Source organism: Nematostella vectensis, chromosome 14, assembly GCF_932526225.1.
Source record: "Nematostella vectensis chromosome 14, jaNemVect1.1, whole genome shotgun sequence".
In the NCBI taxonomy this organism is placed as follows: domain Eukaryota; kingdom Metazoa; phylum Cnidaria; class Anthozoa; order Actiniaria; family Edwardsiidae; genus Nematostella; species Nematostella vectensis.
The window spans coordinates 8055281-8078917 of record NC_064047.1 but is presented as its reverse complement, the minus strand read 5'-3'; the positions used below and the strand labels follow the sequence as shown (position 1 = coordinate 8078917).

The 23637-nt window shown below is 41.4% G+C and overlaps 2 protein-coding genes and 1 pseudogene across 2 annotated transcripts in view; 2 read left to right on the top strand and 1 right to left on the bottom strand.

The window, feature by feature from the left end:
* The window catches only part of LOC116601954 (putative nuclease HARBI1), a gene marked incomplete at its 5' end in the record, with an annotated part of 49879 nt that overhangs the window by 16612 nt on the left and 9630 nt on the right, over positions 1 to 23637 (bottom strand). The gene's annotated exons all lie outside the window — the stretch shown is intronic.
* On the top strand, positions 1365 to 7241 carry LOC125559797 (annotated as a pseudogene).
* LOC116617052 lies at positions 9252 to 21945 on the top strand. The gene is made up of 4 exons (XM_048721515.1): positions 9252 to 10140; positions 10531 to 10614; positions 13924 to 14003; positions 21388 to 21945. The coding sequence occupies exons 1-4, from the start codon at positions 9817 to 9819 to the stop codon at positions 21473 to 21475; spliced, it is 576 nt and encodes a 191-aa protein (XP_048577472.1). The 5' UTR covers positions 9252 to 9816; the 3' UTR covers positions 21476 to 21945.

Here is a 23637-nt window from a genome sequence, read left to right as displayed (position 1 = left end):
CCATTTTAAATTTGAAGCTTGATAAACTCCAGATTTTGAGAAGTTCATTTCACAAATCAACTCATTCTTTCAAGTTTTTGGTGGTGAGCGGTCCGGTGTCCTGAGGTCTTGATCATAGGATGCCCCGGCAACTTGTTCCATGAAGTTCTTTTGTTTGGGGGGGGGGGGGGGGGGGGCGTAAGAAGAGCATCCGCCATCCAATGTTGGTCCACTGTTTGATGTCACAGGTGCTTCGATCCGCTTTAGTAGGTTTTTTAATCATAGAGATATTTTAGCTTGCCTTGCACTTTCTGTTGTATACCAACTTTTTGTCGAATTTGGTTTTGTCTTTTAACGATTTTTGCTGATTTCTATAACGTTATAGAAGTCACTGTTCACGTTGTATCCGAAAATTATAAAGTTGATTTTGAGATAATTGTAAATTTGTTCTGTATTTTAAAAATAAAATTATTTGCTGGAAAATATTGCTAGCAGTAGTAACATAACCTGCAGCTGTCCTGAATAATTATGCAGATTTCCATTTTATCCTGCTCAGGAATGTGTGGAATGTGACAACCTGTCAAAAAAGGAACAATGGCACAATGGCCAAGGCTATTTTGAAGAATGATGCAGAGGTGCGTTATATCCTGCTCAGGAATGTACCAACCTGTCAAGGACGTGGTAAACAAGTTCGATGGGATTCCTGTGTCACCGGTGTCCCAAGAAAAAAAAAGAGTGACGATGGCGGCGGCGAGCGAGAGTGCGGTGCTTACGGCTCCAACGCGTAGCCGTTACCAGTGTTGTTATCGTTTGGACGTGAAAAAGGAGGTGGACGTGGGGCGTCCGTTGTGTATGCGGTGTTACCGCTACTCTAGAGCTTGGCGTCGTGGGCATATGATTCCATCCGTTCGTGAGCGTTTGGAGCGTTCGATTCCCACGGTGGATCGTGTGAAGCAGGAGTGGGTTGCCGGTCCAACTGGAGTGTGGGGGCGCCGGTATGTGGTGCATCCAGGGGAAGTGTACATTGGTCGTGGAGGAGGCGGGCTTTTGGAGAGCAAGTGGAGGCTCAGAAACTTTTCCATTCAATAGCTCAGAAACTTTTCCATTCAATAGTTCAGAAACTTTTCCATTCAATAGCTCAGAAACTTTTCCATTCAATAGCTCAGAAACTTTTCCATTCAGTAGCTCAGAAACTTTTCCATTCAATAGTTCAGAAACTTTTCCATTCAATAGCTCAGAAACTTTTCCATTCAATAGCTCAGAAACTTTTCCAGCTCAGAAACTTTTCCATTCAATAGCTTTACTAAGCCTGAACTTCTTGATTTATCATACAATTCGAATTCTAGCTTTCTCTGCTCTAAGAGCTTATCAATTGACTATTTAAAAGAACTACAGAGATTTGAGATCTTGTCAAAATTGGGCAACAAAACTAATAATTTCCCTACTCCTTCCAACCAAGACTCCTCAGACAGTTTACCCTGTGGAGTAAACTTTAAATACTATTCAGCCCATGATTTTCACAGAAGTACCGAAATTAGTCAATCAATTTGCCACAATACATTTTCGGTTATGCATTGTAACATCAGAAGCCTATCTGCTCATTTTGATAGCTTTCACTCATTGTTAGCCGAGCTGAAGCACCCGTTTAATGTCATTGGGCTCTCCGAAATCAAGTATAATAAGGACCGTGTTTACAGTACGTTAAATACGGAGCTAGAAAGCTATGATTTTATTTTTGAACCAAGTAATACGGAGGCAGGCGGAGTAGGTTTCTATATACAAAATAGCCTCTCCTACAACATTCGCTCAGACCTTTCCTCTTCGAGCAATTTCCATGAGATAATCTGGATAGAAATCGAAAACAAAAAAATCAAAACACTTTATGTGGTGTTGCTTACCGACACCCCAATTCAGAAATAGAAAACTTTACAAACACGCTTAACGAAACCATCGATAAGATAAATAAGGAAAATAAGTTTTGCATACTCATGGGGACATGAATATTAACGCATTGAGTTGTAGCTCAGATAAGGCCACGGATGATTTTATAAATACAATGGCATCCTACTCATTCCAACAACACATTCTCCAACCTACCCGCATCACTAATCACTCTGCAACGCTTATTGACAGGCCTTTCAATAGAAGGCGGCTACCGGCGGTGAACCGCCGCCTACTTCGGCGTTGACCACCGCCTACTTCGGCGTTGACCACCGCCTACTTCAAAACACAGTAAAAAAAGGTTGGGCAATCTGCCCTAAAACTTGCTCTAGAAACGTTGTCAAATGAAAATGAAATACTCACTAGTATGTTGTTGTATCATTTTCTTATTTAGCAGGGTCTTTTTAGCAATACTTTTCTTCGTTCAATTGCATTCTCGTCCAAATAACTCAAGTCGCGTGTTGTTTTGTTTACGACCGCCATCTTGGATTCGCATCGATATGGATTATGGGTAGTGTGAGCCTAATTGTGTACAGCGGTATTTCTCTTCAAACATGGCGACGTCCAACAAGAGATCAAAGAGAGATGCGACCGCGAGTTCGGGCATGAATATTCATGCTTTCAGAAGCTATTTTGTAAATGAAAATAGATCGGGTAATATATCATTTCTTTATTGAGGTTTTGAAATTATTACAAATGCGTTGTGTTGTTTGAACCAGTTAGTTTGAACTTTTGAACTACTAAATTGTGAACATCTATCATCGATCACTTATCCTGTGAACGAGCTTTCTCCTGTGAGGTCTGTTTCATTTTGTAGCAAGTCGGCGTGTCTGAGAGACGACTGCTTACGAAAAGATCAAAGACTCACAGGAGAAAGCTCGGCTCGCAGGGTATCGATCACGAACAAAAACTACAAGTTTTTTTGTGTCTTGTGCCTATTATTTTCGGTTTCTTGTGTGCTCGCAAGAGAGACCTCTGCCGAGGTTGACTGTCTTGGACAGTCTGGTGACGGCCTGATGGGTTTCTAGATTCGTCAGATTCACGTTTTTTTTTTTCATCATCTACAATACAAACTCTCCTGGGAAACGAAAGCAGTATCTTAGTAGAATTCGCCTTGTTCGAGGTTTTCTTGAAACATTCCATAAGAACTGTCTAGATATTCATTTGAGTGAAAGCTATTTAGTGCCCGTTTGATCGGAAACTCGGCGGGGAGGGGGGCTCGCATATATGATATCCATATTGCCCATGTTGATATCCAGTTAGTCGATGTCCTAAATCATGGGCGTCAAAATGAAACTACGCGCGCTATTAGGTTAGAACAAAAAGTCACCACTGTCCGCGGGACAGTCCCGCGTTCATCGCGCGCGTTGCACAAGCATATCAGCCGACTGTTCTTGTGACGGCCAAGCAAAAAAGAAAATATGGTGTACGTTGATAAGGGTATGTTCTTTTTTCTCGAATCTGTTATATATTTTTTCGATTTTGTTTCCCCTTGGTTTAACAATTCTGGTAGGAGTACAGTCCCTCGTTTCCCCCGGGTTTTGGCACTTACGCACATAGGTGCGGAAATCAATTTTCACGCTATTTCTCGCATCTGCCAGAAAAATGATTATTTGTCAACAGAGCTATTTTGGGGGGTCAAAAAACACAACAGACAGAAGAGTAATTACCATGAGACACAAAAAATAAAAGTAGAAGCAGAAAAAAATTGTTTTGCAAGAAGGGAAAGTTATAATTGGCAGATTTAACAAATTTCCAGGGGTTGAGCGTGGTATGTACTCTTATTTCCCACGCTACACGTCATCTTCGAGGTCAAAATGTTGTGGACTCACGAGACGAAGTCGAGTGAGTCCACAACAAATTTTGGCCTCGAAGATGACGTGTAGAGTGGGAAATAAGAGTACATACCACGCTCAACCCCTGGAAATTTGTTTTTTACCACAACAACAACTTCACTCATTTCACAATTTCACTCATTTTCGAGGAAGCACGTGCGACTTTCCGTTGCAAGTACCGCACGCGTGCGCGCGCGTGGTATGGACTCTTATTTACCACGGCGAATTGACCAATCAGAGCGCGAGATTACTAACAGTTGTGGTAAAAAAGGCGATTTTTGTTTGGGAACCAAATTATAAGAACGGTCCCATATCAATCAGATTTTTAACTGAATTACATAAAGACAGTATGTGGCAGAAAAACAGTATGTCAGAAAACGTTTTTCAAACATAGCTTTTTATTTCAAATAACATAACTTACGTGGTATTTTCCAGCCAAACCAAACGAAGAGACTACATTACCATCGCCGAACTCTGCTTCAAGCATTACTCAAGAGGTTCAAGATGGCACGGCATCAGGTGCCAATCTCATAGTGCATGGTGGCGAGACAAATGAGGCAAATGAAACACCTAGCAACCCGACCCCGCAAAACAGAGCAAAGGGCGAAGTTAAAAAGGCATGGACGGCAGAGGATGAGTCGAATTTCTTAATCTCTTCATTTGTTGATGACCCTCAGGTTATTCATAGCTTCCACACGTGTAGAAGCCGGAGGTGCATCTCTCTGCGCCCCACTGAAACGCGCCGCCTGGCTACGGGGGCTGCTGATCGCTTTCAGCATCAGTGGATAATGGATGAGAAGTTGTCATTGTCCACCGCCACTGATGTCAACTGGCTTATATATGTTGAAGGCCAGGGAATGTTCTGCTTGCTTTGTCGAAAGCATGGGACATCAAACCCCCAAAACAAAAGCAAAAAATACAGCCTCGATCCTGCTGTGCGATTTAAGCGAGCGGCTCTAGAGGATCATGCACAATCACAACAGCACAAAGCAGCAGTCGAGGCGGAGCTACTCAGCAGAGTATCAAGCTTTGAAGTAGCAATCAAAGAAATCCAAAGCAGTAAGGACGAGGTGTACTATAAGACATTTCTGGCCATGTACTGGCTAGCAAAAGAAGAGATGCCTAATAAGAAGTTCACTAGTCTGCTGTCAGTGCTTGAGCAACTAGGTCTCGACAACATCAAGTACTTTCAACACCGCTCTGCAGGATCAGTCCGAGAAATGTTCCTCCTTATTGGCAGCGTATTGAAAGAGCAGCTCACGACTAACTTGTCTCTCGCAAACTGCTTTGGAATTCTCTCTGACGAGGTATGCGATGTTTCCAACATAGAGCAGCTGGTAACATTTGTAAAATATGTTGACCCCAATAGTGGCAAAGCTCACACGACATTTCTGGCCGCCAGCGACCTGTTAGAGAGTTCTACAACAGGATCACCAGACGCCAAGTCCATCACAGAGGCCATTATTTCCCAAGTCACAGATGCTGGTCTGAAAATGGAAAATGTGTCAAGTTTCTCAAGCGATGGGGCATCCGTGATGACAGGCCGAAGATCCGGAGTAGCAACAAGGTTGAAAGCGGATAACAAGGCCATGCTTAACATCCATTGCATCTGTCACCGTTTGGCCCTTGCGTGCGGAGACGCCAACGACACAGTAGATTACATCAAACAAGTGGAGCGTATCCTTATTCAACTGTGGTCTTTCTTCGATAACTCAGCGAAGAAAACGGCGGCGTACGCGAAATCCGTACTTGAAGTCAAGAAGATAAATGTCAGCGCGAAAGGCAAGAAACAAATTGGAAAGCGGTTCAAAAAAGCCTGCAGGACAAGATGGCTTTCAACGGAGAAGGCTATCGAAGGGGTCTTTGAAGATTACGAAGCATTACTTCAGACCCTTAGATTCTTCAAAGAGAGCAACGATGCAACAGCAACTGGCCTTTTGAAGCAAACTTCGAAGTTGAAATTTATAGGAACTGTGTATTTATTGCATGAGGTCCTTCCTATCCTCGGGCATCTGAGTAAGGCCTTCCAAGAGGGTGAAGTGTGTTTTGCTTCAATCGCACCAGCCATCGACTACACCATGGATCAGCTAGATGATGTCGCTAAGAACCAAACACACTTAGCCAGAATGACGGAAGATCTGATCGAGGGAGGGAGACTTTCAAGGTGCGACCTGCCAGATTTCACACCGGAGAAGAAGAGCATGCTGCAAAGCCTAACAAGGCAATATGTCCAGGCACTGAAAGACAACATCGTGAACAGGTTTTCTGGCAACCTAGAAGTCCTGACAGCCTTCAAAATCTTTGACCCATGCGCCGTCCCAGAGAAGACAGATCCTGGCTTTAAGGAGTACGGGAAGAAAGAAGCAATAGTATTGGCCGACTTCTTTTACAATGGAAGCAACGACCAGGCTGAAAAGAAGGACGAGTTACTGGCGGAGTGGACCAAGATCAAATACAACATCTTGAGTTTAAAGAGCGAAGTCCCCCCAGACGTCCTTCAAAGAAGCTGACCAACCGGAAGACCCCGACAGAATGGCTGCTTGAGCACATGATGGCCATGAAAGCCACCTACCAACACATGTGTCCATGCCTCCTACAAATAGTAGAGATATGCCTTTCTCTGCCCGTTAGCAATGCTTGGCCAGAGCGAGGTGCCTCTGCTATCAAGCGTCTCAAGACTCGCCTCCGATCGTCAATGAAAAACGACATGCTCCAGGCCCTCATGCACGTAACCATCAATGGCCCTAGTACAAGTGAGTGCAAGCCTATCATAGAAGAGGTGACAAGGCAGTGGTTGGCCAAGCCCAGGCGCAAATTGGCAAATCCTCCATCAAAGGATCATCAACTGCACAAACCCACAACAACAGATGCAGGCACTCAAGTCGACCCAATCCCCATGGACATCACAGACATCGAGCATGTGTGGGAGACTGCCAGGGCGCTAGAGGCGGATGTGGTTGCACTGGAGGAAGAAATGGAGGCAACCGCAGCGCTTTTGAAGCTCCCTCCTGATGATCTGTTTGGCGATTACTCAGACAGTGACTTTGAATACAGCGACTCTGAATGTGTCTGATGCTTTTGACAACAGCTCAGTGATCATTATTAATTTACAGTCAGGTGTTGTGCCATGAGTTGTTGTTCAAAACACAGCTGGATCTTGACGTTGTTATTTCAGATAGTACAATAGTGACAAAATTTCACTCAGTGAGCTTTTGTGCCGAGGTTGTAAAAAGCACAGCTGTATCTTGCGTATTCCGGTAAAATTTGGATACATTATTATTTCATTAGTCAGGTGTTGTGCCGTGAGTTGTTGTATAAAACACAGCTGGATCTTGGCGTTGTTATTTCAGATACAATTTCATTTCAGATAGTACAATAGTGACAAATTTTTGACATCAATCTTGATATTAGCAATAATGATACCTTGTGTCCCGGGGTTGTAAAAGACATCAGTTGAGTCAGAAAATACTAAAGCTATGGAACACGTCTCAGTTGTACTTTTTGCCCTCAAAAATGCTGAAAAAAGGGCTGTGTGGATCACATATAACAGCCAAATTTTCAGCCCTCAGAATGCTGGAAAACGCATCCCTTATATACTAAATTGCAAAATTTCCCGGGGGGGCATGCCCCCGGACCCCCTTACGTTACTCGGGCCTTACGGCCCTCGCTACTCACTAACAGCCGCCTACTCTAAACACACAGCCTCCTACTCAAATAATTATTGAAAGGCCTGTATTGATCACATTTTATTTAATTCTTTTCAACATCACACCATTAGCGGGAATATTGTGTATGATTTGACGGATCATCTACCGAATTTTTTGATAATTAACAAATTTACTGAACTCCCTCGTAGATTCAAATTATTCCGCCGGGATTACTCTCATTATGACGAGTCCGCGGTAGTGCATGATATGCAGGCCATAAACTGGGAGAATTGTTTTTCGCACTGTAAAGACGTAAACGACTACTTTGACTCTTTCTACGCTTCAGTAGAAAGGATTATTGACAAACACGCCCCCCTGAAAAAACTTTTTAGAAAGAAAATCAAATTCCTTTCCAAACCATGGATCACAACAGGCATCAAACACTCAATTGCTATTATAAATAAACTCTATAAACAGTTTCTCAATACTCAGAATTCCTTTATACATAATAAGTTTAAACTATACAGAAATAAACTTAAACGTCTATTAATGGCCAGCAAGGAAAAATATTATGAAGACTATTTTTCAGCACTTCTTAAGAACGTTAAAGAAATATGGAAAGGTATAAAACAAATAATCACTCTTAAAGCATCTCCGGTTTCCATTCCGAGTAAAATTATAACAAGTGACTCGGTGCTTACGGATCCAACAGCCATTTCTAATGCCTTTAACAACTACTTCACAAACATTGGAAAAAAATCTAGCAAATGATATTCCAGACACTGCGAAATCCTTCTCTTACTATTTGAAAAAACGACAGACCAGCGGGCTCCAAAGTCTTGCTGACCGCAGGCGCGAGCTTTGTATCAGTCTCATGACCTCCGCTAAAGAGCTAGAACCCCTTCGATCTGTAATTACTGGAGGCGTAATTAATAATGTGCATGGATACTCACTAAGATCCGGCAGTATGAATACCTACAAACATATTTCTGCAACTAAACGCTTTGGTGACTTTGTTACTTATCGATTTCTGTAATAGTATAACGCTATATGTGCTGGCCCTTTGCCTTAATTCAGTCTGTAATACTGCCATGGCAATTGAATTCCCACGCGAGTTCTAAAATCTGCAAGCTCCATTTTATCTAAGCCCTTGGCAATGCTGTACAATTTTTCAATCGAGTCAGGCATAGTCCCAGACAAGTTCAAGATCGCTAAGGTGATCCCTGTATTTAAAAAGGGTTCCACCCTTACCCTTTCTAACTATCGTCCTATCTCCTTGCTCCCAATTTTCAACCAAATCTTGGAAAAACTAATTTGCCAACGCTTAAATCATTACTTACAAACTCATAATATATTATACAGCAATCAGTTTGGATTCCGCCCTAAACACTCAACAACTCATGCTGTACTAAGCGTTGTTGACAAAATACAGAAAGCCATAGAATTGGGCCAATTTTCGTGCGGACTTTTCCTTGACCTTAGTAAAGCTTTTGATACTGTAGACCACTCGATTCTTTTACGCAAACTCGAACATTATGGAATTCGTGGCATCGCGTATGACTGGTTTTCTTCCTAACTTATAAATCGAAAACAGTTCACACAAATTGGAAGCAGCAAATCTTCACTGAGCTCCATCTCCTACGGAGTTCCCCAAGGGTCTGTGCTTGGTCCGGTTCTTTTTCTACTATACATTAACGACTTTAATAACTCCTCCCAAACCCTAGACTTTAACATATTTGAAGATGATTCTAATTTGTTCTATTCAAACAAAAACCTAACCAATTTAAAATCTACCGTGAATTACGAACTAAAACATATATACGTGGCTCTGTGCCAATAAGAGGTGTACAAATTTGGAACGAACTCACCAAAAATGACAAAGACCTAAATATGAAATCCTTAAAAAAAAAATTATCAGACGACATGGTCGCCACCTATTAACCCACTCACATCTTCACCTGTAACCCATACCATCACCTAATTCTTGGCCATATATTCCTTCCTTCCTTTTGTTTTTGTTTCCGCTCTGCTTGTACCAGCTTGTATTCTTGTCGTATCCTTGTTGTATCCTTGTCGTGTCTCTATATTTGTGTTTTTCTCGTACATTCTTGCTTATGCACACAGCCTCCAGATCTTCAAACTAGGATTTTTCCCTAACATTTAAGTGCACCCTAGCCCGTTTAGCGTTCAAGCTATTCTAGGGTGCCCGCACCGAAGCATTGTCCCCCCTTGGTATGCAACTCTAGGTTTTTTTTCTCCTCTCCCTCTCAATAAATACATGAATATAAAAAGAAAAAAAAGAAAAAGAAGAGTAATATTATATCTCTAATGAAAAAAAAAACAACCTATGTAACACTTAATTTTGTGTGCAAATAAAAGATGTTTGTTGTTGTTGTTGGAGGAATCCTCACCGTATGAGGGAAGGAAGTGTGGAGCGAAGTCGTCAGGAGGTGGTGGATCATTATCTGTCAGATGTATTGCTTTACAAGTCGTCGTTGCTGCGAGACCTTCCTGATCTGGGGAACAAACAAGCCTTCCCTGTCCTGGAATCTGGGGGAGGATACCAGCTGTTATTGTACCATCGAAGTTGCCCAGATCGAGGGTTCCACAAGCTGGAAGCCCTGAACAGCGTTGGCAGGCTAAAATCACTAGCATGCAAGTGCACAATTTATATAAGGCCTCTTCAAGTTGATATCTTGAAGTTGGCCTTATCCGGTCAACCTACTACCGTCCAACAGGTATGACCAATAAAATGATAGGAAAAGAGAGGAAAAAAAGGTTTTTTTAGTGTGGCAATTAAATCATTGACACATCAGTAATATAGAAGGTGTATTTATGGGCAGCTGTTATCCGAAATGTTTGTTTGTTTTAAAATTACATATACAGTAGATGCCTTTTGTTGTTTTACCAAAAGAGGGACAGGGATTCAGCAACCCTGTATATATCTCTATGTGTATTTTTTGGATAACCAACATTTGGGGTAACGTATACTTTTTAGTATTTTGTTCCAGTGCAGTACTTGACTAAATACTCACTGACTTTGGTTGTAGTTTAACAGAGTGGAATATACTATGAGGCAATTGAAGTACCAGTGTTATTCTGATTACTTTCCATTGTTACTCCTTCAGCCATCACCTTCAGTAAGGTGCTTAAAATGTTTCGAGGAAATGCCAATGGACATGCTGAAAGAACATAGGCAACTGAAGAGAAAGGTATGTATAGTGAAGGCTTTAGATGTCAAAGCACCAAAGCATATTCAAGAAAAAAAGGATTTTCCTCATATCAAAATAATGTGGAGCCACGAGGCATGCAGGGTTTTTTGTCTCTTTCACTTCAAGTGAACTGCGAGGATTGTGTGAATGACGAATCCAGTGGTGCTCTATGTCATGGCAACATGCTGGCTACCTTAGACTTAGTAGATGAAATAGATGTCAAAAGAACTACGGTATTGTTAATAATATATAGATTTATGCACTGCCTAAAACGAAGCCTGAGTGTTTTATCTCTCTTTTTATTTTATTTTTTAGATTGATTTATTATAAGGCAACAGTGTTTAGGATAATTTCTTTTGCCCAAATGCACTTTTTAACGATACCGTAGACCCAAACGGCTTCATTTCGGGTGAAATTGTTTTATTATGCCATTCGATGACAATAGGCACACTCTAGATGTTAGCAAAAAAAAAATACCACCAAAATCTTAAATACTCCGCCAGATATTCAAGAAAAACCGAATTCGAACGAATTCGAAGGTGCCAATAATCCCATAATCCTGTTTACTCAGTCCAGCGATCAACATCCGGGGAACTTAGTTTTACGGCTTTTCCCTCTAATTAGCATACAAGCGCGTCAGTATCATTACCGACGTTTTATCCGAGATTTATCCGTATTTATATCAACTTTATAAGCGTTTACTCTAGACGCTTGCCAAGTTGCGCAGGAATCGGGCGGTTAGAAGTGTACCTTTAATTCACATATTTAGAGTAAGGTGGGGTGAAATTTGATTGCGAGATATCAGGGATTGAAGTTCTGAAAACATTAGAGGCATTGCGGTATTGTTAATAATATATAGATTTATGCACTGCCTAAAACGAAGCCCGAGTGTTTTATCTCTCTTTTTATTTTATTTTTTAGATTGATTTATTATAAGGCAACAGTGTTTAGGATAATTTCTTTTGCCCAAATGCACTTTTTAACGATACCGTAGACCCAAACGGCTTCATTTCGGGTGAAATTGTTTTATTATGCCATTCGATGACAATAGGCACACTCTAGATGTTAGCAAAAAAAAATACCACCAAAATCTTAAATACTCCGCCAGATATTCAAGAAAAATCGAATTCGAACGAATTCGAAGGCGCCAATAATCCCATAATCCTGTTTACTCAGTCCAGCGATCAACATCCGGGGAACTTAGTTTTACGGCTTTTTCCTCTAATTAGCATACAAGCGCGTCAGTATCATTACCGACGTTTTATCCGAGATTTATCCGTATTTATATCAACTTTATAAGCGTTTACTCTAGACGCTTGCCAAGTTGCGCAGGAATCGGGCGGTTAGAAGTGTACCTTTAATTCACATATTTAGAGTAAGGTGGGGTGAAATTTGATTGCGAGATATCAGGGATTGAAGTTCTGTAAACATTAGAGGCAGCGTGACAGTAATAACAGACGAAGAGCAAATAGAGCCGCGTATGGCAACCAATCACATTGCACGCTCTACACGCAGCGGGAAAACTCTCAGGCGCTCAAATGTCATAACGCTAGTCGCGCAAGTGAAGGAAGATGCCTAGACCGAAGCGAGCTTGCACCGAAGAAAAGAAGAGCGCGGAAAACTTAAAAAGGCCCCGAACGGAGACAACTCGGGCTTTTTTCCTCGCGTAGCCTTTTTCCAAGGAAGCCAAGGATTCTTACTTAATCTTGGCGTAGTTTACAACTATGCAAAGTTTAGTATAGGTATTGTTCTGTCACACCGTGCCGCGGATAATCAATAGCTTTTTTTGCTACGGACTTAATTATCGCGTTGTAGCCAAAGAAGCAAAATTATTCCACGCCTATCTTTGACCCTTGATTATTAATCAACGAGTTTGTGTGACGTCAAATGTAGACACGGTTTGTCAGTTCAGTACATGACGAAAGCTATAAAGCAGATCCCAGGAGGTTACGCGCTTTTGTTGTGTATAAATAATTCGCATGTTTAAAGGTGGTCGATATCTCACTTCGGACCAGGCAAAAGCACTCAAAATTAAGCGCGTATAAAAAAATATTATCTTAGGAAGAAAGTACAATCATTAAGCTTGAAATTGATATGTAGTTTGTTGGCATTTGCTTTAATCCGACGCGAGCGCGAGCGATTTTGCCGGGACGATCGGGGTAATTACCGCTTGGGTCTACGGTATCCTTAACTCGGGGATGCAGAATATAATTTTTCACTTGTAAAATAAGTTCAGTTATTGGAATAGTTCAAGAGATGTTTTAGAAAATATATCGCTAAATCTAGCACAAAAACGAACTTGTCTGGCGAAAGCTAACCACTCGTACGTGCAGTTTCACATTACATTTTTGTTGCCTCTCTACTTTAATCATGACCAAGCGTTGATTGTTATCCACTGCTAAAGTTTGGCTGTATCTATCCTTTCTTTTCATTGCAATAAGCTTACAGCATTTCTATTTCTTTCTTGTACAGTGTGGTTTCGTTTCAAATAACAACACACTCGCTCACGTACATGGTGTAGTGGTGTTTCGTGTTGCCGAGAAAGTGTCTTTTTACTCATATTTACATAGTTACCTGCCTATTTTTCAACTATAGAGTCCAGTCGTTGCTATTCCTTTCTCCTTTTTTTTTAGCTGTTTCCGCCACAATATTAATCCAAAAAAATTCGTGGTAAAGTTTAGAGGAGGAACCAAAATACCGTATTTATCCGAGTACAATGCACATTTTTTACTCGAGAAATGACTTTCAAAATCGGGGTGCGCATTATACCCACTGTTTTGCTGTTAGAAAAACAATAGTTTTCAGCATGATAAATAAACAATAATAAGGTTCAGTGATGTCATTGTGGATATGGACTCGCTTATGCAGAACCCAGAAGCCATTTCAAATGAAAAATGATGTCTGCATCATTATGTGTTTTGGTAGATGATAGGCCCAAAAACACGCGAGAAAAAATCGCAAATATTTACGATCTCTTTGCGATTTTGTTGTCATCCACCATGTTCTCGCCCCATTCTCTTTGCGCCTCGTCCAAAGCCTCAGTTTGATATTTCCCGGCATGACCTCACTCTCGGTTAGTAAGTAGTTAATATTAAGTTAAACACTTTAGGCGAGGCACTTTCTCGGGGGAGGCACTAATCAAGCAATAGTGGTACAGGACAGATGCTCATGAGTTTGGAAATCCTAATCCTTATTGCAACCTATTGAAAAAGACAAGCTATTGTCTGGCTTGACCCTAGTAATTGAAAAAAAATCCTTGTTCTTGCTAGTTTACAGTAGGCTCACCATCACTGATGTTTTACTCAACAGGCTCAGGAGACTTTGACGACAATGGAAGGGCTACATACTTTGTCAGTGACTCTGATAAGACTGGTCTCTCGTCAGATGAGGTAAATATTACCCGTAAGGTTTTTTAGGGTATACTTTGTGCACTTTTATATTGTGCACGCTTATAAAATGTGTAGTTTTCAATTACCAATGAAATATTGGGGGAATGCCTGTAGCCAGGTTCATTGTTATTATTTTTATTCTATTCGTTTTATTTATCATATGGAACTTTTTTGAGAGGGGTGTATTTTCCAACCCTTTTAAAAGACTTCTTGGGTATCTGGTCCTGGGTATCTGTCTTATTTTCCACAGTTACTTAGTTTTCACAGGTACTTAAGTATATACTGAATTTTTTTTCATGGGAATCAAGTCAGAAATCTGATGATAGCAATATTAATGCTCACGATGTTGATGGTGATGATGAGCCAGAGGTGTGGGAACGTGGCATGGAGCAGTTGTTGCATGATGTCGGGATTGATGGGGAACAAGCAGCATGGCCTGAGGAAGACAGTTATCCAAGATCAAGAAGCAAGATCTACATTCTTGTGCAGTGGCTTACACGCTTTCTTCCCTTATTGCAGTCCTTTTGCATAATTAGTGTTAATGGACTTTAATGGATTCTTCAGTTCTTGTACAAGTTCTTCAGTGTGCTCTCCACTCTGTGCCCAACAAAGTATCCGGCTGAACTCATTTCTATTTTCCCTTCATCATTGTACCTCTTACGGAAATGGGCAGTTTGCCCCAAATGCTCCAAGCTCTATGAAATCAGAAATATCACCGTATGTGATAGGCATGGAAATCGTACCATTCGCCGTTGTCATGCGACGAGCCTACGCAAATAGCTTACCATGTGGCACCTGACTGGCTAAGAGAGTTCTTCTTACTAATTGAAAGGAGGAATGTTATCCACTTTAAGTCTATTGCTATACCAGCAGGGTCGCTTGTGACATTCCAGCGGCGCGTAAGTTGTGTGGTTTCAAGAACTATGGATGTTCTAAATGCAGGAAGAAATTTCCAGGAAATGTTCAGGACGGTTTTAACAATTTAGGGTTTGACAAGGGAGATGGCCATCTAGAAACATTGGGACCCAAAGGAGGCATGCTGTTTCAGTTCATAAAGCTTTGAATAAGGCCCAGCACCAACAGCATTTGTGCTGGCTTGCGAATATCTTACAAGACCAGTGATTTCAAGTGAAGAGCTGGACAGAGCTGATTTCATGCTGATAAAGTTCTGTAAAAACAGATGCCTTGAAGTCCAACTCATGAGGAAACTGCTGTCAGATCAGTTTAGTGCAAGTGTAGACTTACCAGAGCAGTTTGGAGACACTTTTCTCCCGATGTTTGAAAATGTGTCGAACGGAGAGGAAAGTGTGGACTGTGTTCAACTGGGTATTACCATATCATGCATGGCAAAGATCGCCATGATCAAGCCCCCGAGTCACTACTAGTTACGCGTACTGGATGATGAGGATTTGTCAGCACTGTTGACTGTTTTCAAAGCCCTATACGGAGACGTTGACCTTCGCATTTCAGACCTTGGTACTACTGTGTGTCGTTTTGGAAGAGTGACTGTTGGTGTAGTGAAGTTTGGTTCTGCTATGGAATGCAGATCATTGAGGTCTGCTAGGGTGATGACATCCTGGAGTGATGACAATGGTGGTCTAGATGCAAATTCACCTATGCGTCCTGTCAAGGTCAACTTTTACATCCTTCACTCAGTCGGACTAGAAAGTTGTTGGGAGCAGCATGTGTTTGCAGTTACGTCATGGTAGGAGCAACACAAAGGTCAAGAGAGGTACAAGAAGCCAGTAGAACTTTGGGAGCCTACATTTATTCCTTATGGGACAAGTGTTTTCCTTTCCAGTCGCCAGAATTTACCGTAAGCTTGTATAAGCTTCTCGACGAAATAGCAGTTTAGTTATTGTACCATTTATCTTAATAAGGAATGCTTCAATAGAGGGATTTTTTTTTGGGGGGGGGGAGGTGGGGGTTTCGATATAAATGGTTTTGGTTTATGATTCTGGGGTCTAAAAGAAAACAGTTTGCTTAAAATAAGTGTAGAATTAAACAAGTCTTGGAATTTTTCAGTGAGCCTTTAAAACTTATAGGATTTTTTTAATGTCTTGAGCTTTTCATTTACTTTCCATTAGATGGACTCTTTGTTCTCAATTCTCTGTGTTTCACAGTGCAGTAACATGCCCAACATTAAATTGAAACACAGCTGGCCAGATTATACAGTACATCCTGCAAAATCTGCTTCTTTTCGGAAGCTTTCGAAAACCACTGTCGAGGCAGATACAGTGCCTAAACCCTCCCAATCCACTGCAAAGGTATCTGATGCTAAGGTGACCGGGTATCGTTTCGTGGATATGGACATTCTTAGCAATATTTTCGCTTTGCTACGATGTGGTGACTGTGGCGAGTTCTGCCTCGTGCTCGGGGAAGACGAGCACAACCGGAAGGGTTGTGCCTCGAAGCTACGTCTAACCTGCCAGAACTGTGACTGGAAGCATATCACTTATACTTCGAAAGTTCAAGGGCAAAGTTATGAAGTGAATCGCAGACTGGTGTATAGCATGAGAACACTCGGAAAGGGACATACTGGAGCCAGAAAGTTATGTTTACTTATGAACATGCCGCCACCACCTACTGCGAGGGCATTCACTAAAAACTCGCGCACACTGCTGAAGCATGTAAAGGAAATTGCAACCAAAAGTATGGGTGATTCTGCAAAAGAGCTTAAAGCAGATACATCGGATGGGCCAACCAATTGCGGTGCTTCATTCGATGGCACCTGGCAGAGAAGGGGCTTTTCATCTCTGAATGGCTGTGTCACCGGCATCTCTATTGACACAGGGAAAGTTCTCGGTGTAGAGGCCCTTACGGTGTCCTGCAAACAATGCAAGCTGCATGATCATCTAGATAAGGATAGCGAGGAATATCGTTTGTGGAAGGCAGATCACAACGACTGCAAGGCCAACTTCAGGGGTTCCGCACCTGCTATGGAGCCTGAGGGTGTACAGCGAATCTTCAATCGTTCTGTAGAGACCCACAATATTCGTTACACTGAATATTATGGTGATGGCGATTGCAAAAGCTTTAATAGAGTTGAGAAAGTCTATGAGGCTGACAATATTATAGTTAAGAAAAAGGAGTGTATTGGGCACGTACAGAAGAGAGTTGGCAACTCCCTTCGAAAACTGAAACGTGACACCCCAGGTCTAGGGGTGGCAAAGGCAAGCTAACCGATGCACTCATTGACAAACTACAGAATTATTATGGAATTGCCATACGTTCAAATGTTGGAAACTTGGAGCAGATGCGTAAGGCAATTCATGCTAGTCTTATGCATTGTGCTTCTAATGAAGCCAGAGTGCTGCATGACCACTGCCCGACTGGAAGCACAAGCTGGTGTAAATACCGGAAAGACAAAGCAGACCACACCAATACATTTAAGCACAGTGCTGGTCTGCCATTGGAGATACTGGCCAAGGTAAAGCCAGTATATGTTAGGCTAAGTGAAGCCAGTCTGCTGGAGAAATGCCTACATGGCAAAACACAGAACCAGAATGAGAGTTTGAATGCAATGATTTGGCAGCGAGTGCCCAAGGAGGTGTATGTCGGCAGGGATATTCTGGAATTGGGCTTGTATGATGCTGTATGTCATTTTAACATGGGGTACAGCTCTGTACTAAGACTGTTGGAAGCCCTAAAAATCCCTGCCGGCAAATATACGGAAGCAGGCTGTGGCCTTGAGGATACTTCTAGAGTTCGGCTTGCAGAGTATAAAAGTAAGGAGGCATCTAAAACAAGGAGAAAGGTCCTGAGAGGCAAAAGAAAAAAGAAAGAGGACAAGAAGAAGCAAGCTGAGGGCTCTGTATGATCCTGGTGAATTTTAGAAAGTATGATCTGAACACTGCCCTCATATTATGAATTTACACATTTACGTTATCTCGTAAGCTGTGTGGTTGGAAGTGTACCCATTTAAGTCAAAGCAACCGCTCTTATTTGGGGGTATTTATCGACCACCCTCTTAGCTGAAGGAGGATGACGAACGCCTGGAAAAGAACATTGAGTGCGCCAATCTGCTGAATCTGGTTGGGGATACCAACATAAATTATCTCGCTTATTCGTCTTTCAAAAAACATCGTTTGGTTCGCGCAGTGACAAGTATGAATTTTAATCAACTAGTTACTGTGGTAACAAGGCCAATTAGCAAGACTTGTCTGGACCATATCTTCACCAACTACCCTCAGCGAATCAGCTCGGTCGTGGCGCACACGTGTGGACTTTCGGACCACCTTCCGGTATTTGCAGTGAGAAACTACGCATGCAAACGTAAAGGTCCGCACAAGAACTGTCAACCAATACGTTACCGAGACGTGAAGCGACTTGATATTGAAAAGTTCAACCAGTCAATTCAAGAAGCCCCTTGGGATGCTGTATTCGTTTTTGAGGACATTGATGATGTAGTTCACGCATGGGAGCAAACCTTCAACACTGTACTGGAATCGCATTGTCCCTGGCGCGAAAAACGGGTCAAACGTGAAACGCAACCCCCGTGGATATCCAAGTCAGTGCTTAAACAGCTACACTCCAGGGACCATTTGTTGAAGGTGGCGCACGGACAGTCCAGATGATTGGGCGAAATACCGAATAGCCAGGAACAAAGCAGTTTGCACTTTACGGGGAGCCAAGCGTGAGTTCTATTCGAAGTCATTCGAGGAAAACAAGAACAACACGAGCGCGATCTGGAAGTGCATTAAAACACTGTCAGGCGTAACCAAAAACAACTGCGGGATAACAAAGCTCGAATTTGGTGAACGCGTTGTTGAAAATTCCAAGGACATCTCGGAGCATTTTAAAGCATATTTCTCAACGATTGCTGTTAAACTGAGGATTAATTTGGCCAAGGTGCCTTTTTGTCTCTCTAAACTTGTGAGCTTTGTGGAATCACGGAAAGACCCGAATTATTTTTTTCTCGGTTCCTGCTATAACAAGTACACAGGTAGCCCGCATAATAATGAAGATCAACCCAAACAAAGCATCTGGTATCGACAAGATCAGTGCTCGTTTATTGCGAATTCCTGCTATTGCACCGAGTATAGCCAAGCTGATTAATCTATCTCTGTCTAGTGGAACGTTCCCCAAAAGATGGAAGTTGGCTAAAGTTACCCCGTTGTTCAAGAAAGGCGACCGAACTGATCCAAGTAACTACCGTCCCATCTCGATTCTTCCAGTCTTGTCCAAGGTTATTGAGCGGCATGTGCATGATTCTCTGTACACCTATCTCAACGACAACAGCCTTCTCTACTCGAGGCAGTTTGGTTTCCGGTAACATCGCAACACTGAAATAGCTCTGATAAAGATAGTGGATGAGCTACTCTTCAACCTCGACAATGATAAGGTGTCGGGCATGGTGCTCGTGGACTACACTAAGGCATTTGACATGGTGGATCATGAATTGCTACTACAAAAGCTAAAGGCGTATGGGGTTGTTAACAAAGAGCTATTATGGTGCCGTTCGTATTTGTCGAGCAGGCGACAGGTCGTTCAAGTGGACGGTGAAGTTTCGTCGGAAATGAAGATCAATCATGGAGTTCCTCAAGGATCTATATTAGGGCCGCTGTTCTTCCTGTTGTTCATAAACGACTTGCCCTTGCACGTTTCTTCTGAAGTAGACCTTTACGCCGACGGCACCACAGTCTCTGCTGCAGCTGACGTCACCAATCTACACCTTCTCAATGACTCTCTCAACACGTCACTGGGGGAGATTGAGTCTTGGGCGAACGCCAACAAGCTCCTGCTCAACGAGAAAAAGACGAAGGTCTTGACGATCACGGGAAAGCGTCTGGCTTCAAAGACAAGCGTTAATCTGACTGTCAAGGCGGGAAATGGCGCAATAGCACTATATAATGTCCCGAGTGCAACGCTACTTGGACTCGATTTAGATAGCGAACTTTCGTTTGATGGACATGGTGAAAAGATTTGTAAAAAAGTGGCCTCTCGTATCGCAATTTTAAGAAAAATAAGATCGTTTTTGCCGTTAGCTCAACGCAAGCAATTTTATGATGCGTTAATACAACCAATTTTTAATTATGGCAGCGCAGTATGGAGCGTGTGCAACAACGAATCTTTATATAGAATTTTTAAGTTACAAAAGCGCGCAGCTAGAGTAATTCTTTTTGCGGAACCGCGCGCACCCTCTGTGGAACTTTTTAATAGACTTGGCTGGATTCCTATATATGAACATTTTAAAATTAGTAAGTGCGCTCTTGTACATAAACGGATACACGGCAACGTACCTTTATTTTTAAGCGAGCATCTGAATCTTAATAGTTTTGTACATAGTAGATCCACCCGCTATGCAAATTTTAATATACGCTGCCCGAAATACAGTATGGAGACAGAAGGCGGGCGCACTTTTTCCGTTTCTGCCACCCGCCTTTGGGACAGTCATATAATTTTTGTTATTTATTGTTAATTTTTAATATAGTATTTTTAGAATTTTTATAACATAGTCGGATTTGTATATATTATATAATTAAGGGAGGGCCACAAGTTTATTAGCTATGCTATTATGTGTCACCCTCATTTTAAATAAAGTCTTTATTTTTATTATTATTATTATTATTATTATTATTATTATTATTATTATTATTATTATTATTATTATTATCAACTTGTGATTTCTCAAATTGTGAGATTTCCGTATATTAGTAATACTCTAACAGTGATATCTTCCAGAGAATTTGTTGGAATTGGCTATTTTTTTTCAGGGGATGTGCAGTATATGTATTCTTATACAAAGACCTAAAGGATAAACATTTGCTTTAAATCTCAAATTGAAAATAATTTTCAAACCTGACAAACAAATATCCAAATATTAGTTTCTGACAAAATATTCCTCTAATTTGAAAAATATCACCAGGGTAATTTCTATACTTCATTGTATGCATATGTTGTAGTAGAAGATTTCCTGAAAGTTTGGTGGCTATTGATAAAAAAATAAAGGGGTAATTAAGCCGCCCTGGTTGCCATAGCAACGCAATGTTTTGTCAAGTATGTCAATAAATTTATCTGATCACAAAGGTTGTATGTATGTTGGTTAAAAATTATTCTAGTGCTTTTCAAAAAATGTCACCCCTCAGGGTCTCACACCACCAATCCCACACTTACCCGGGAGTAGGACCCGGGAGTAGGAAACTCCTACCATGGGGGTAGGAGTTTCAAATGACTAGTGCATAAGTAACATAAATGGCATAATATTGTTATCCCTGTGAACACCAACAAACCTTGGAGTTAACTTTTTTTCACCTTCACTAACACTCGTCTTTGTTTATATATTTTGCAGAAATATTATTGTGATCTCTGTAAACATCAACAAAGCTTGGAGTTAACTATGTTTACCTTCACTAACACTCGTCTTTGTTTAAATATTTTGCAGAAACATGCACATCGTAAGTGGGTGGTCGACAACTTCAATTCCACAAGCGGAGAAGACCACCGTACCCTCTCCAAGATTAAAGAAGTGATAACAATTATATGATTATATGAGTAGTGAGGAGAGTGATGTTGATGATAAAGGGACCCCCATCTTTATGGTTAAACCACTTGCTTGGGAGAATTCAAAGCTGAGGCATGTAAAAAAAAAAAGCTCGACACGAGTTAGAAGAAGCACCAACGAGTGCATTCAAGCAGTGCTTTGCATCCCAGGGAACACTCGAGGGTGTTCTCTAAAAGAGAACAGCCCGAAGACAGTGTTACCTGGGCTGTGAAGCCAATAACTCCACAAAGAGATAGATCGTCCCTGATGAACCCAGTTCACCATTTGACACCAAGGAACTCCCAAGACATTTCCTTTTAATGATTTTTGACTCATTGGTTTTCTTTTTTTTTTTTGGCTATAACTATTATCTATCTATTCATTACTTATATCTTGTAAAAATTGTTCAAATCTGCTGTCTGTTGAATTTATTATGAATTAAAGTTCATTGTATTGATCCATCCAACCATCCGACGATCGAGTAACACAGAAGTCCCTCCAATAACTCGTAAATGCTTTGCAAACATTCACGAGTTAAAAAGGGTATTGGATATTCCAAAGGGGTGGGGTACAGAAGTGAGAGGATGGACCTTCTTTATTAACAAATTAAACAAAAAAACAGTCATTGAGAGAAGTTCAAGACCGAAACGGCAGACTAAAAAAAGATGAGAATCTGGGGGCATTGTAACTTGCAGAGATAACATAGCGCCGCACGTGCAGCGTGTCAACCATCGGGTTGCAAGTTTGAACCTGCGCAAGGATGGGAAAGAAGCGATGTTGGTCTTTTGGAACCAGTGTGGTCTGGTGGCCTTGTACTACAAACAAGCCTCATGAACATAGTTGCATCAACTGTAGAGGGAAAAAAGTTGATGACGACGACGAGGAACATAGCCAAATCGATTAGGATGAAGCCTTCAGTGACGACATCCAGTAAAGAACAAATTAAATAAGATTATTATTATGCAATTATTACGCAGCAAAATGCATTCTTCATAAAAACAGATAAACAAAAAAACACTTCGATTATTCAAGCACCCTGTGTTTTTTCGCTCAAATCATAAACTCTTGTTTTTGAAGTCATGGTGCACGATCGAATAGAATAGCTCATTTGCACGATGACGTTACACGCGCAAAGGATTCTGGTAGTTGTAGTCAAACCACCACCGATAAAAAAAATATGTTAGCGAGTCGCCTGTTCCAAAAAGACCTATTATATGCCATTTTCTTTACAGATGCAGACACTGAGGAGGATCCAAGACATGCAGAGGTAATGGCAGATGAAGACTTTGATGAAAACCAACTTAATGAAAAACGACAGATGGAACTCCAAATCGAGCGATTAAGAGAAAAGCTTCAACAGGCGCCAATAACTCAGCAAAATCTGGAACTTGAAAACAGTAAACTGATATTTGGTCTAAAACGCTTATGTAATTCCAAGCAATACATGAATTGTTATGTTGGAATGAGTTTGCCGATGGTGAGCAAGGACTTTGCTCAAGACTGAACTACTGGCGTTCTAATTGTTCATCTATACAAATTTCTTATATTCGCAAGAAAGGACAAAAACGAGCTGTAGACCTTACTGGGGGAGCTGTTTATAACGCTTTGCCGTTTAGAGGTCAACATTCCGGAGAAAGTGTTAGCTGATAATTATGGTCTGTGTGTCAGAAGTGTCAAGGATCTTTGCTAACTGGATAGATTTTCTTCACTCAAGACTTGTTCAGTTACCTATATGGGCTACTAAGGAAACTATCTAGGAAACAATGACTAGCGCTTTTGAAGTTGAAATATCATCTTACCAGAATTATAATTGACTGTACAGGCTTGGGCACTGGTTAACGCTGTCAAAGTCACGCTCCCAAGAAAGGGAAGCCTTGGGAGGAGTGGTTAGAAGGCAAAGTCGGCCATAGTGAAAGACATGCTAGAAGACTTAAAGCATTCGCAACAGACTTTTTCCAATATCAGAGGCTATTGTTATGTAATGAGACCTTCTCCTTTATATACGCTAACCGGTAAAGGATTATTAGTATTTGCCAACTTTAAAGCGAGTGGGGGGAGTTCTTGAGCCATTAATAAACAAGCGTGTCATCTCACTATGGTTTCCACACGTTACCACACCAAGCACCCTGTTATCGTTTTAGGCTCCCCCAT